Raw genomic sequence first — 15577 nt, forward strand, 5'->3', positions numbered from 1 at the left:
CCAGTTTCCTTAGGGCTCTGCTAGCCCTTGCTTTGCCTTGTATGGTAACAGTAGGTGCACCACAGCCCCCAAGTCCCGCTGAAAGTGTCCCCCTGTAGCAGCAGGTTCCTGTCACAGGACACTCACAGAAATTACCAGGTTAGCTGTCCCCAAGGGAACAGAATCCAAACAGCTTGATTGGTACAGCTTGGGATCAGATCTTTTATAACATCACAGCACTGAGAATCATAGAATCATAGAATATCAGGGTTGGAAGGGACCCCTGAAGGTCATTTAGTCCAACCCCCTGCTCGAAGCAGGACCAATTCCCAGTTAAATCATCCCAGCCAGGGCTTTGTCAAGCCTGACCTTAAAAACCTCTAAGGAAGGAGATTCTACCACCTCCCTAGGTAACGCATTCCAGTGTTTCACCACCCTCTTAGTGAAAAAGTTTTTCCTAATATCCAATCTAAACCTCCCCCACTGCAACTTGAGACCATTACTCCTCGTTCTGTCATCTGCTACCATTGAGAACAGTCTAGAGCCATCCTCTTTGGAACCCCCTTTCAGGTAGTTGAAAGCAGCTATCAAATCCCCCCTCATTCTTCTCTTCTGCAGGCTAAACAATCCCAGCTCCCTCAGCCTCTCCTCATAAGTCATGTGTTCTAGACCCCTAATCATTTTTGTTGCCCTTCGCTGGACTCTCTCCAATTTATCCAGATCCTTCTTGTAGTGTGGGGCCCAAAACTGGACACAGTACTCCAGATGAGGCCTCACCAATGTCGAATAGAGGGGAACGATCACGTCCCTCGATCTGCTCGCTATGCCCCTACTTATACATCCCAAAATGCCATTGGCCTTCTTGGCAACAAGGGCACACTGCTGACTCCTATCCAGCTTCTCGTCCACTGTCACCCCTAGGTCCTTTTCCGCAGAACTGCTGCCTAGCCATTCGGTCCCTAGTCTGTAGCGGTGCATTGGATTCTTCCATCCTAAGTGCAGGACCCTGCACTTATCCTTATTGAACCTCATCAGATTTCTTTTGGCCCAATCCTCCAATTTGTCTAGGTCCTTCTGTATCCTATCCCTCCCCTCCAGCGTATCTACCACTCCTCCCAGTTTAGTATCATCCGCAAATTTGCTGAGAGTGCAATCCACACCATCCTCCAGATCATTTATGAAGATATTGAACAAAACCGGCCCCAGGACCGACCCTTGGGGCACTCCACTTGATACCGGCTGCCAACTAGACATGGAGCCATTGATCACTACCTGTTGAGCCCGACAATCTAGCCAGCTTTCTACCCACCTTATAGTGCATTCATCCAGCCCATACTTCTTTAACTTGCTGACAAGAATACTGTGGGAGACCGTGTCAAAAGCTTTGCTAAAGTCAAGAAACAATACATCCACTGCTTTCCCTTCATCCACAGAACCAGTAATCTCATCATAAAAGGCGATTAGATTAGTCAGGCATGACCTTCTGTCAAGGTTCCTCCCCCACTCTGAACTCTAGGGTACAGATGTGGGGACCTGCATGAAAAAACCTCCTAAGCTTATCTTTACCAGCTTAGGTCAAAACTTCCCCAAGGTACAAAATATTCCACCCGTTGTCCTTGGACTGGCCACTACCACCACCAAACTAATACTGGTTACTGGGGAAGAGCTGTTTGGACGCGTCCTTCCCCCCAAAATACTTCCCAAAACCTTGCACCCCACTTCCTGGACAAGGTTTGGTAAAAAGCCTCACCAATTTGCCTAGGTGACTACAGACCCAGACCCTTGGATCTTAAGAACAATGAACAATCCTCCCAACACTTGTACCCCCCCTTTCCTGGGAAATGTTGGATAAAAAGCCTCACCAATTTGCATAGGTGACCACAGACCCAAAGTCTTGGATCTGAGAACAATGAAAAAGCATTCAGTTTCTTACAAGAAGACTTTTAATAAAAATAGAAGTAAATAGAAATGAAGAAATCCCCCCTGTAAAATCAGGATGGTAGATATCTTACAGGGTAATTAGATTCAAAAACATAGAGAACCCCTCTAGGCAAAACCTTAAGTTACAAAAAAGATACACAGACAGAAATAGTTATTCTATTCAGCACAATTCTTTTCTCAGCCATTTAAAGAAATCATAATCTAACACATACCTAGCTAGATTACTTACTAAAAGTTCTAAGACTCCATTCCTGGTCTATCCCCGGCAGAAACCAGCATATAGATAGACCCACAGACCCTTTGTTTCTCTCCCTCCTCCCAGCTTTTGAAAGTATCTTGTCTCCTCATTGGTCATTTTGGTCAGGTGCCAGCGAGGTTACCTTTAGCTTCTTAACCCTTTACAGGTGAGAGGAGCTTTCCCCTGGCCAGGAGGGATTTCAAAGGGGTTTACCCTTCCCTTTATATTTATGACACCTTCCCTTGGTGAATCCATGCTGGCTGTTCCTGATCACTTTCCTCTCATGCAAGTGCATCAGGATTGATTCTTTGAGGACCTGCTCCATGATTTTTCCAGGGACTGAGGTGAGGCTGACTGGCCTGTAGTTCCCAGGATCCTCCTTCTTCCCTTTTTTGAGATATATGTATAGTGAAATAATCCTAAATTTGTTATCAAAGGTTAAGATTTAAGAGATACTGAGTCAGGATAATGGAAACAGAACTGGTTACATATAAAATGAAAATCATAACATGCTTCTTAGAGTCTAAATTTAACAACAGGCTAAAATCCATGATTACAGCAGTTTCTCATCTAAAGCAATCTCCCAGCATCATTAACCAACATGCCTGGAATCCAACTTTCATGAGGAAGGAAAAAGGCTTTTTGCATGCAGGGGAGGATAAACAAGGTGATTTTTGCCTCCATTGATTTTGTCCTCAGAGTCAGGGTGACCCTTGTGGAGTCTTTCCTTGAGTGCTGGCTCCAAACTATCTTCACTTACTCCTGTTGTCTGTTTTGCATGTGGAGTCTTCCATTGTGTGGGCTTACAAAGCTTCTTTTACATGTGAACTTAAGCAGATAGGTGAATCCACATCCCTTTGTGTGGCAACACCTGTTTGACAACCCTGCCTGGGCCACAGTCTCTAAGACATATTTTCAGTACATATATGTAACGCCTTAAATTTCATCCGTACATACATCTCACAAGAATTAGGAGGATCGGTATGACGTAAGCTTTTACTAGACATGTCACATGTCCCTTGTGGGACATGAAAGCAGCATCTTAGTTGTAGTGAGCTTGTCAGGCCTGATAGGAGTTGACAACATACAGTAGTGAAACCGTTGCCAGCTGGCACCAATGGGCCTGTTAGAAGTCAGGACCTGCAGCTGTGCCTGCCCAGTCACCAGGCAGCCAATGAGCACAGCAGAACCACCTGATTGGCTAAAGCAGTCAGGTGGCTTGCTTTTAAGTCCAGCAGCTGCAGAGGATCAATGTACATGCCCACAAATTCTGTTCCTTCCTATGCTCACCTCACTCCAAGCCATGCTCCTGACTTGCTTTGGAACTGCTCCAACCTAGACCCTATCCTGCACCCAGCCTCACTCCAGGCTAGACCCTGCCCTGCGCCTTGTTCCTGTCTTGTCCCAATCTTGCTCCTGCCTTGATACCTGCCTTGGTACCCTGCTCCTGCCTTCCCTGACTCCATTGAATCTGGTTCTGATGCTCAGTCCTGGTTCTGGTTCTGACTCAACCCTTGGCAATGGCATTTGGACTCTACCTTCAGTTCTGACCTTTGGCTCTGATCCCTGGCTCTGACTCCGCCGTGGGCTCTGGCATTTGGACTCTTAACTAGGACTGACTCCTGCTCTGACCACTAGGCCTGACTGCCTATGACCCAGTCTCTGTGTCACAATGTGTGATTACTTTCCTTTTCCTGAAGGGTGACTCAGCTTTCAAACATTTGGGATTGCTGCCATAGGCTATTTCCTGAGGCCTTTACTCTTTTTTTATCTTGTCCTGACTTCCACAGGAGTCTGACTGAGTAAGGAGGAGATAAAAATGGAGTGGGTGGGGTACCATAATTTTGATCTCCATATTTAAATACTTGAGAAGCATTCAAGTTCTGCAGTGAGTGAGGCCATATCCCCTAAGTGCCTAAACAGAACTTGCCTCTCAGATCTCCATGGGATTTGGGGGTGGAGGGAGAGACCCTCTGTGTGGGGATCCAACCCTTCTGGTGCTGAAGCGGGGATTGATTGTGTACACTGCATCATCTTACATCCTTCTGCGGGACCCTTTGGAGGGTACTCTGAGTCTGGGTATGTACAGGGCAGGGAGCGGAAGAAGGGAGTGGGCTGGGAACAAGGAGCCTAAACTATGGAGTTAGATGCACTTCAAGCACCCAACTGAGAATTTTGTCCTGTGTATATGTATTGTACATACAGGAGTCACTGAACCCATCAGTGAAATGCAGCCCACCTGAGTTTAGGACAGAATGTAGGATGGCAGAATAGTGCTGAGAGAATTTTTATTTTCACAGAAACTACTGAATAAATTTAATGAGGTTTTCAAATCTCAGGAAATGTAACGGAGCAGAAATTGCCCTTCAAACATTTGCCATTTTAATTCACGGAAGAAATAAAACGAAACATTTCTGGTGTGAGTTCTTCATTCTTTTTAAACACACCAGGGTTCTTTAGAAGTTTTCACGTTTGCGGCCTGTGGAATAGAAATATGGAAACATTAAGGTATTTGTTTAAGAGACAAAATACAGAGAAATATGTACCACGATCGGTGTCCCTTTGTGAAGTATTCCATAAAAGGGAATGTCCACATACAGGTGCTGCAGGCAAGATTTGCTCATTGGTTTAGGGCACAGTTTTGCCACTGTAACACACAGTGAGTAGTACCTGACTCCATGAGCAGTGAAGTGAGGGCCAGATTCTGCCATACTTACATTGAGCAATCTTTCATTCAGCAAGTAGTCCTACTGACTTCAATGGCCTGTTTGGCAAAGCAAGGTACTACTCAGTAGTAGAAGGTTAGCAGAATGTCATCATTGATTTCTGCAAGGCACTGGTGTGTAGGGAACCTATAGTCTGCCAGGATCTCCAACTCCATTAGCTTTTGTTGCAATATGGAGACTCCATTGCTCTCAGACTCCAGAAAGGGTAGGTGGGAGGTATAAAGTGAATTATGTTGTCTTGGTCTAAATTTTGATACCCTTACATTGAATAGTACCTTACGCTGAGAGTAGGCCCTTCAAATCAGTGGGCTGTTTGCTGAGTAAGGTATTTCTCCTCAGTGTAAAGTGTGGCAAAATCTGTTCCTTTGTTGGTAATTTTTTATATCAAAATTAACATCTCACACTGAAATTACCATATAATTTCTGAATTCCTTGTCTGTCATCAGCTGGAAGGCTGAAGGTGTTTGGGTCCCAGTAGCGATAGATAGGATACATCAGAGCACCTTGAACATTTGAATGACCCAGTCCCAAAGAATGACCAAATTCATGTGCAGCAACAAGGAACAAATTTGTTCCTAAAATATAGAAAAAAGGAAAAAATAGTTAACATATAATGGAATAGAGCATCACAAGCAGGGCAATTCGCATCTTTCTTTCCACTGTGATGAAATCCAATAAGTTTAATTTATTTTTACCTGCTCTCCCATTTAATTACAATATGTATGTCCACATGTTTTAGGAAGAATATTGCAGAGCCCAGGAAAGGGAGTCAGGAAACCTGAAATCTGTTTCCGACTCACCTTTTGGCAATTGTTTTGGGCTCACCTTTTGATCATGAGCAAATCACTTAAACCTTCTGTGCCTCATCTACAAAAAGAGGATAATATTGCTTGCACACCTTTGTAAAGTGCTTTGAGCTCCTCAGGCCCTATATGCCTATTATGGTAGGTAAATATAAGTATGTTGCAAAGATCAGCGTTTTGTTTAGAAGGAGCTGAAATTGTTGTGATGGTACATGGAATACTTTACCTATATGATCTTGTGACCACTTCTCACTCTCATCAAAGTGAGCATCTCCTCCTAACCCTGAGCCAGGTGCAAATGCATGGGCCAGTATTCCCCCTCTTCCATCAAAGGGGAATGAGTCGCCATGTGCTGCGTGTGAAAAGAAATGAATATGTCGTCAATTGGCAGAATGATGCATTTTAAACATTGAATTCTACATCTTGAAGTTTAGAGTTTGCTTTTATTAATTGTAGATTACATTACATTATAAATTACTCTAAAACAATGTTAAGGTTGCAAAGTCAAGCACTCAAAAGGTAGGAAATGCCATACTTAAGATTGCCTGTGCAATGAATTCAGCTCCTGTGTGTACATTATGGTACCGTTTTTAATTACATGATTGTATACTAGTTTTGCCCCACAGGACCTCTGTGTTATTGAGGACATGTCCTCAGAAATGGCTGAATCAGCTTATCAAAACTTCACAAAAAAGTTCAGCCTGAGGCTGACACCCAGCAAGAAAATGTCTGAATGGTTTAAGTTTAGCAAAGTTATAAGCATCTGAAGGTCCTATAATGGACAGTTTCGGGCAATGATAATTATAGATAATGCCATCTGCACCACTTGTAATACATGAAGTGAATGATATCAGTAACCACAGCTTTGAAAAACTGAGCATCTCACTTGGTACACTGGTTTGGTGTATCTTTTGTTAGATTCTCCTGTAACAGTGTGTGGGATGTCCAGACCCTTATCCAGAGGTTGGCTGGAAAAGGTTGACTCTCCTCCTCTGCCTATAAGAAGGGCTACAATTTCTTGCTGGAGTGCAAGGATTTTCAGGATAGTTGTGAAAAATTCATCACCCGGAAGACACTGTAAGATTACTGTGTTATTGGATGTTTGGGGATGAATCTCTAAGGGGTTGGCTACACTTAGAATGCTGCAGCTGTGCCACTGTAGAGCTTCAGTGGAGACGCGACCGATGCCGATGGAAAAGGTTCTCCCATCAGCGTAGGTACTCTGCCTCCCCAAGAGGCAGTAGCAAGAGCTCTGCATGGTACAAATTTATATCTGCTGATGCGGCTATTTGCGGATACAAATCGGTATCCGCGGAAGGGCAGGGCTCTCCCGGGAATTGCAGTGGCGAAAGGAGCAGAACATGGGGCCTCTGGCATGGCTCTACTGCCCCTGCCTCGCCCACTGGGGTGGACACCAGCAGCTGGTTGCACTCTTGTGTTCAAGTGGCACCTTCCCCTCCTCCCCGAGACAGGAGACGCAGAGAGCGGCGTGGAAGGGACAGAGGCAGGGCTGGGGATGGTACAGCCACGCTGGAGGAGCTGCCGGTGTGGGGCGCTGGCTCCTGGGAACAGCAGCCCCACATTCTGCTCCTTTCACCGCTGCGGTTCCCGGGAGAGCCATGCGGTTCCGCAGATGCCCGATTTATATCCACAGATATAAATTTGTATCCACACAGGGCTCTAGCGGTAGCTAGGTCAATCGGAGAATTCTCCTGTTAACCTAACACTGGTCTACAATGGTCAGAATAGCTGTGTCTCACACCACTGAGGGACATAGCTATACCAAAGCAAGTACCTAGCGTAGACAAGGCCTAAGAGGAGAATTAGCACTGAGATGGGAACCAGGGTGCGTGTGTGTTTGTGTGGGTGTGCATTCGTTCTTCCTCTTTCAGACTTCTTGGAAGTGAGACACTCTTTAGACCTGTGCCTTGGGCGTGGCTAAAACACACCACACCCTGTGCCTTTGCTTTGGACTACAGTGGAAAGAAGCCTTGCTGTATTTGTGTTTGGCTCTAAAAAGGCAAAAAATCTATGTTTCTGTTTTACAATGAGGCATGTGACCAAGATGTCTAAACCCCACACAGGCATGCAGAATCCTTGCTTGCTCACAAATAGGAGTAATGTTCATGGCAGAGGAGTATGTTTACAATCAAATAAGAAGATATTATTTTCCTCATTTTACAGTTCAAATTCCCAAGGGATTTTTGTGATGGTTGGTCAGTTAACATTGATACCAATATAATATAAAATAATATTGATAGCAAATATAATATAAATATTTATATTTGTTATCAATGTTATATATAAAATCAATGCCTCCCTTGAGAGGCTGCTATACTGACCATATATTTTATCTCACAGAACAAGATAAAAATTGGATAAACTGAGAATGAAAATGTTCACTCTTCAATCTTTGGCTACGAAAACGTGTAAGCTTTCAAAGCATAGCTTTAAATAAAATGTAATTCATGGATTCTTAAAAATCCAGCAGCAGCCTCACCACCATGTGCAAAACGAATCAGGATATCTGCTTCTCTCCCGGCAACTTTTTGAAACTTCAGTGGAGTCACATCACTCCACACCTTAAAAGCCTTTTGTATTGCTTTCTCCACCATAAAACGAGGCAGATCAGGTGTATAGTTAAGGATCCTTTTGGCAACACAAGAAAATAAAATATTGTCATTTTAAAGTATGGAATAATATGGCATCATTAAAAGAAAACAAAATACACAAAAAGTGAAATATAACCAGCCTGTAAGTCAACAAATTCTTCCTCCATCTTGGATTTCCTGGAAATGTGCTGTAATCTAATACATCGGGGATGCCACACCTTGGCTGATCCATCATTTCCTCCGTTTCTGAATTAAATTTTCCTGTTACAGTCAGGTGGAAAAATTTCTGCATCTCTTTAATTTTCTCTTCTAAGGTACGGCCACCTGCTTTATTAATGGATGGAAAGAACCTGTCAAGGTAATTCTGAAAATAAAAAGAAACATTAGACTCAGGGTGTATCTCCAGTTGTGTTTTTCTTATACCTTTAAGAATCAACTTGTCAACCAGTATAAGACCCAGATGATCCTTGGGTATACTTATACTACTGCACCCAGAGAAACCCACTGTGATCTGTCATAACAGGGAAACAATTTAGACGGATCTGAGGGCACTTTTCCAATATATGTGAACAAAATAAAAATGTAGATTGATGTTAAAATATTCACTACCTTTCTCCTTTGAGAATTGTGTGCTTACTTCATCTTACTTCACATCCGTATGCTTCAGGGCTCTATTCTGGTTTCTCTTATGAAATACACGAAGGGGTTCTGTGCGGCTATCGGTTATGGTATTACTTGTAAATGTCCAGGGGGTCTGATTCTCATTTACACTAAGGACCTTTCATAATACCAGACTGGCAGTGTAAAGGGACATTAAAATGAGTGTAAATTTATACCCATTTTCAGATCCCTTTACATTACAAAGTGGTGTAAAAAGGCATGGGTGTAAAAAGGTGTAAATGAGAAATGCATGCCTAGGTTCTTATGCCTGGAAAGGTTCATGCACAAGCAGTTACTCAAATGCAGGGCTTATGATTCCTTACAAATGAACATCATAAGATGTCACTTGCAACTAGGTTCTCAATGAACTTCTTAAAAAGGAACAATTAGATGATCAATCACTAATGTGCAAAGAGGGAGAGTTTTAATTAAAAAAAAAAGCACTATACACTTGACCTGGGATATATGGACTTCCCAGAAAATTATCGGGAACCAAGCAGTATTTTTGGCTTGAAAATAGATAAGAGTAACAGGAGGTGGATGGTAGGATCAAAGGATCATATTGTTTGTACTTAATAAAAAATAATAATAAATCATCATTCATTGTGACAATTTTTAATAAACATTACTGTGAAATCATCCTGTACCTTTTTATATGATGGGTCTTACCAGAAGGAGAGGGTTTGTGAGAACTGTGGACTCCTCAAGGATATTTTTTAGCATAAATTTTACTCCACAATAAATTGAAATCACCTATCCTAAAACTCCCCCAACATTTTATTTGTGGTGGTGGTGTTACTTTATACTCTAATCATGGATAATTATAACATCTTTTTTTCACACTTCAGTCTACCACTTTCAAGTGCTTTGAAACAGCCTTTCATCTCTCCATAATACAGATTAAATACACAGAGGAAGCCTTGCCCAATAATAGCAAGACACTGAAGCAAGTGGTCCTGTTTATTTTAATGGGAGTTCACTGGGCATTAGAATCTAGAGAATAATCCAACCAGTGTGGTGTATATAATTAGTCTTGCCTCTTCTCAAAGAAATGTGAGCACTGGATACAACTACGGTAAGATGCATCTAAAATAGTTTAGTCCATTATTATTAAAATATTTTTATCTTTCTGAAATATTATATATATGTATAATACACACCCACACGTACATCAAATTAATCCTTAATTTGGCCCATTGGTTTTAGAGACTTCATTTTCTTAGAATTTATATATATATAATTATTGTAAGCTCCTTTGAAAGTCCCACTAGATGACTGTCCGTATCTTTAGATACCTAAATATCTTTAATACTTGGCCCTAATTCACTTTTGCAATTTCACTTAGGGGCTTTCAAAATTTTTACTTTATGCCTTCTAGTTTTTGTGAACTGACTTGTAACAACTACATAACACCAAGGTAAAAATAAAATGATGTCACATGCTCTCTGGAAAGAAATATTATAATTAGGATTCAGAGTAGCAGCCGTGTTAGTCTGTATTCGCAAAAAGAAAAGGAGTACTTGTGGCACCTTAGAGACTAACAAATTTATTTGAGCATAAGTTTTCATGAGCTACAGCTCACTTCATCGGATGCATTCAGCTGTAGCTCACGAAAGTTTATGTTCAAATAAATTTGTTAGTCTCTAAGGTGCCACAAGTACTCCTTTTCTTTTTGCGAATAATTAGGATGTAAACTTAAAATGGAAATGCAGCATATTCACAGTTCACCCTTACAGCCCCACTCACGACATACCTGTAAATGCTTCAGGTCTTTGGAGCTCGGTGGCGCTGTCTTAAGCGGAACCGGGAGAGCAAGACTTCCAGGCAGGAACAGTGCAGCACAGAGTAGGATGTATCTCATAGTGTTATCAAATGATCTCTGCTAAAAAGAGAAAATCTTAGGTCTTCTGTGTCTAATGATCACAGCTATAATGCTTATATATAGGCCCTTACTGCCACGTGTGGTAATAGATTGCTTGAGTCATTTTTAGGCTTCCTCTGTGGTTTTGTTATTTTTGGTAACAATTCTAGGGTGTCTTTATTCCAAAATGTAAATGAAGAAACATTAACTAAATCTTTTTGTTGACAGCACAGCTGATGTCACACTGACAGAGCAGGCAGCCAACTTTCTTTATCTCCCCGTTCATGGGATTCAGGTGCTAAAACCACAGGGGCACAGGGAAGTTAGCTTTCTTAACGTCAGTCAATAAATATGCTTAGTGTATAATCTCAGCTTCCCAAAATTTCCTTCGTGCCATTAACACACATTGCAACACTCTTCTGGCTTGATACTCTGCATGTATTGATGGACTGTGGAGGACGTGACTAAATGAGTGTTAGTGCCATGTGAGTGAAATCACTTAAAACTACATACTTTGTGATACCCGCCACTGTAAAAGTTTCTGTTTAAGTTTTCTGGCCCAAATTCTGATGTCAGTTACCTTGAAGTTATTGAAAATCCAGAATAAATTTACTGAAGTTAGTGAGGTGTTTCCAGATTTGAGATCAGAATCTGGCCCCTTCTATACGTAGGAAGGTTATGGGGCATCTCAATGTTTTTTTTACTTCAAATCTGGTGGGCTCTGATGAGCCAATCTCTATAATGGATTATAAAATAAAGGGGCTAGAACTATCCTCTGGTATGCATGTGAAAAAACCAGATGCTTATATGAAAGAGTAAGGATCCATACTCAGTTACGCAGGTGCAGCCTTGTGGATTTCAGTGAGGTAGCAGTAATGTAAATGAGAGCAGAGCTGGGCAAAAGCCGTTTTATCTGGTCTACGGAGCCACATTCTAGCCTCATTTGCACTCCATGGAATTCTACAGAAAACAATGGATTTATTGCACAGGGTACTTCTGTGTTTCACAGTGGGACTACTCACATGCATAAAGTTAAGTATGTATAACTGTAGGAGGGAGACCTTAGGGCCCAGTTCTACTCTGACTGAAGTTAATAGAAAGACTCCTGGGCCTGAGCTGTGCTTTGGCACAATTGAGAAAGGGATGATAGGTAAAAGATGGAAGTCCACCGCTTTGTGTTCTGCCAATCTTGGACTATCAGGGGCATGATCTGGTTCCTCATATAAATCAGAGAAATTCCAAGGTCATTATCAGCTAACACTAGATAGAGCAGCCCCCAGGCTGCTCTAACCTGGGCAAGGGACAAAGCTGAACCAGAGAATCAGGGAACCATAACCAGCTCACTAACACCCCCTCACTCTGCTGCGCTCAACAGAAACTGGGCACAGCAGAAAGTCTGGCCCCAAATCAGGAAATTTCAACCTCAGAGGAGAAAGTTATTGAAATATTGAAAACTATAGGATGTTAGACTAAAAGTTCTTGTGTAATATTAATTATCGTGGCTTCTCCCTCTACACAATGAAGCAGCATAATACTATATAAAGAAAGTCTCACGATCTTACCATCTAAAGGTTCATACCTAGGACCTTTACTCAGGTAAGTAATCGTTCTGTGAAAAACAATGCTTAGTTAGCTCTTGTAGAATAATCCCATGGACTGAGAGGGGAATTTTTGTGCTGTGGGCAAAAGTGCCTCTCAGTAAAACTAGGAACTATGTATCATATCTGATATGACGACTTCTGTATTTTGCCTTTCAGTGTTTTTAACATTCAGTCGGGTGAAAAAGTGAAGTAGAACCAAGTGATTCATTGTTGAATGGTCACTGGTCATTGCTCTTGTAAGGGAAGATTGAGCTAGTTTCTGAATAAATTTATTTTAGGCAACACTTGAGCCTGTCCTTAAATGCAGAGTTCAAGATTCACTTAAGTGTGTTGGCTGATGCCCAGAAGAGAGAATTACCATATAAAGTCATGAAATCATGAGAAAAGTTTTCTTTGGCCCACTTATGAACTTTATTATACTGTACATCTGCTATTACAACAAGACTCTTTTAGTTTCTTTTGATAGATAAGACATTCAATCCCTTTTGCTGAGTATTTAGCCTGATTTAAATATTTTTTCATATCTGTGTTTATTAAGTTCACCAGGAAAAGCTACTGTTCAAATTTTTATTTATGAAAAGAATGGCAATTTATGAAGGATATATGCAGAATCTGCTCCTACATTCTGATGCTTCAGGAAGTTTTGCATCGTCCCCCCAAACAGCCTTGTGTGGCCCTGCCCACGCTCCACCCCCAGACTCCTTCCTGCTTCCCGGGCTGTGCTGCGGTGGGGGGGCTCTTCCCCGCCAGGGCTCCAGCCTGCTCTCTGGAGGTGGGGGAGGGAGGCCGCGCCACTCGCCCAGTGCGCTAGGGTAGGGCCATGCTGCCTTCCCTCTTGGTGCTCTGGGGATGGGGGGAGGCTGTGCCAGCCGCTCACCCATCCGGTGCTCTGAGGCTGATGGTGCTTGCTCACCTGCTTGGCGCTCCAGGTCTGGGGGTGCTCGGGAGGCCTGGGGTGTGTGCAGGGGGGATGGCTGCTGCACCGGGAGAGGGGGGACTCTGGGCTCTGGCAGGAGGGGTGGGCCCTCAGGCAGAAAGGGTGGTCTAAACCGGGCACTAGCCTCTCTGAGCCTGGGGTTCACCCGCCGCCCAAGTGCACCACCTCAGAGGAAGCTCTGACAACACTAATGTACTTCTCCCTGTTAAGAGGTGCAGCATCTTTGCCCTGCAGTGCTGGCTCTACTTGCTGGTTCATGCAGGGAGTAGGGAAGCATGGCTCCACTTTCTCCCTATCCCAGCTCTGCTGAGTTTCTCCCTGAGGTTTGTGGGGAAATTGTCTTTGCAATAGCCCTTGCACTTCCCTCAGCACAGGGGCTGCAATTCTGGGTAGCCCTTTCATTGGCCATTTGAGAGTAGACAAGTCTTACTTTCTCTTGTATGTTCACATAAGGGCAGGGCAAAAACTAGCCTTAAATTGGACCCTGTATGGTTTCCAGAACAGGTTCATTGTGAGAGGCAAGCCAGAATGTGAAGCCAGATCCCAGAAGGATTGCCAGTGGGTCCCTTTCTCCCCCAGCACCCACACAGAAAGTCCTAGGTAACATTTGAAGAACTTGCCCCTCAACCCAGAGGGGCAAAGTACATGTAGTCCTCCCACTGCCAGGAGAGTGCTTTCCCTGTGCTGTGCAGACTGAAGTGGAAGAGATCACATCTGCACCATCAAGAGGGGGCCATTTCTCTGGTGAGTACTCAGGCAGGAGCAAAGAGGAAGTTACATACAGGCCCCAGGAAGAGACTTCCTCTAACCCGTACACCAGCCCTGGTGAGGACAGAAGCTGCTGTTAGTTCCAAGACAATATTTTATTTCAGAAGCAGAAGAAAGCTACTAGGGGAGAGGCTGTTCTAGATTTGTTTTTGACACATAGGGAGGAACTGGTTGAGAATTTGAAAGTGGAAGGCAGCTTAGGCGAAAGTGATCATGAAATGATAAGAGTTCATGATTCTAAGGAATGGCAGGAGGGAGAACAGCAAAATAAAGACAATGGATTTCAAGAAGGCAGACTTTAGCAAACTCAGGGAGTTGATAGGTAAGATCCCCTGGGAAGCAAGTCTAAGGAGAAAAACAACTGAAGTCAGTTGGCAGTTTTTCAAAGAGACATTATTAAGGGCACAAGAGCAAACAATCCCACTGCATAGGAAAGATAGGAAGTATGGCAAGAGACCACCCTGGCTTAACCAGTTCTTAATGATCTAAAAATAAAAAAGAGTCCAACCAAAATTACAAAGGATGAATATAAACAAATAACACAAGTATGTAGGAGAAAATTAGAAAGGCCAAGACACAAAACAAGATCAAACTAGTTAGAGACCTCTTAAAGGGTAACAAGAAAACATTCTACAAATACATTAGAAGCAAGAGGCAGACCAAGGACAGGGTAGGCCCATTACTCAATGAGGGGGAAAAATAATAACAGAAAATGTGGAAATGGCAGAGGTGTTTAGTGATATCTTTGTTTTGGTTTTCACCAAGAAGGGTGGTAGTGGTTGGATGTCTAATATAGTGAATGTCAGTGAAAATGAGGTAGGCTCAGAGGCTAAAGTAGGAAAAGAACAAGTTAAACATTACTTAGACAAGTTAGATGTGGTCAAGTCACCAGGGCCTGATGAACTGCATCCTAGAATACACAAGGAGCTGACTGAGGAGATATCTGAGCCATTAGCAATTATCTTTGAAAAGTCATGGAAGATGGGAGAGATTCCGGAAGACTGGAAAAGGGCAAATATAGTGCCCATCTATAAAAAGGGAAATAAGGACAACCCAGGGAATTACAGACCAGTCAGCTTAACTTCTGTACCCAGAAAAATAATGGAGCAAATAATTAAGCAATCAATTTGCAAACATTTAGAAGATAGTAAGTTGATAAGTAACAGTCAGCATGGTTTTGTCAAGAACAAACTGTGTCAAACCAACCTGATAGCTTTCTTTGACAGGGTAACAAGCTTTGTGGATGTGGGGAAGTGGTAGACATGATATACCTTGACTTTAGTAAAGCTTTTGATACTGTCTCACATGACCTTCTCATAAATAAACTAGGAAAATGCAACCTAGATGGAGCATCCAAGGTGGGTTCAAAACTGGTTGGAAAAACGTTCCCAGAGAGTAGTTATCAGTGATTCACAGTCATGCTGGAAGGGCATAATGAGTGGGGTCCCACA

General features: G+C 42.7%; 1 protein-coding gene across 1 annotated transcript; it reads right to left on the reverse strand.

The window, feature by feature from the left end:
- Positions 1–2062: 2062 nt before the first annotated feature.
- On the reverse strand, positions 2063–10867 carry MMP7 (matrix metallopeptidase 7). The gene is made up of 6 exons (XM_073338270.2): positions 10713–10867; positions 8440–8663; positions 8188–8336; positions 5914–6039; positions 5298–5459; positions 2063–4637 (listed from the first exon to the last, which is right to left on the reverse strand). The coding sequence occupies exons 1-6, from the start codon at positions 10818–10820 to the stop codon at positions 4615–4617; spliced, it is 792 nt and encodes a 263-aa protein (XP_073194371.2). The 5' UTR covers positions 10821–10867; the 3' UTR covers positions 2063–4614.
- Between the last annotated feature and the right edge of the window lie 4710 nt (positions 10868–15577).

The sequence above is a fragment of the Lepidochelys kempii genome, chromosome 1 (genome assembly GCF_965140285.1).
Source record: "Lepidochelys kempii isolate rLepKem1 chromosome 1, rLepKem1.hap1, whole genome shotgun sequence".
In the NCBI taxonomy this organism is placed as follows: domain Eukaryota; kingdom Metazoa; phylum Chordata; order Testudines; family Cheloniidae; genus Lepidochelys; species Lepidochelys kempii.

Excerpts from the sequence above, each read along its gene's own strand:
- MMP7 (XM_073338270.2), bottom strand. The coding sequence starts at position 10,820 with ATGAGATACATCCTACTCTGTGCTGCACTGTTCCTGCCTGGAAGTCTT. Across the intron at positions 8,664-10,712 it reads AAGACCTGAAGCATTTACAG|AATTACCTTGACAGGTTCTT; the intron begins GTATGTCGTGAG and ends TTTTATTTTCAG. Across the intron at positions 6,040-8,187 it reads GATTCGTTTTGCACATGGTG|CACATGGCGACTCATTCCCC; the intron begins GTGAGGCTGCTG and ends TTTCACACGCAG.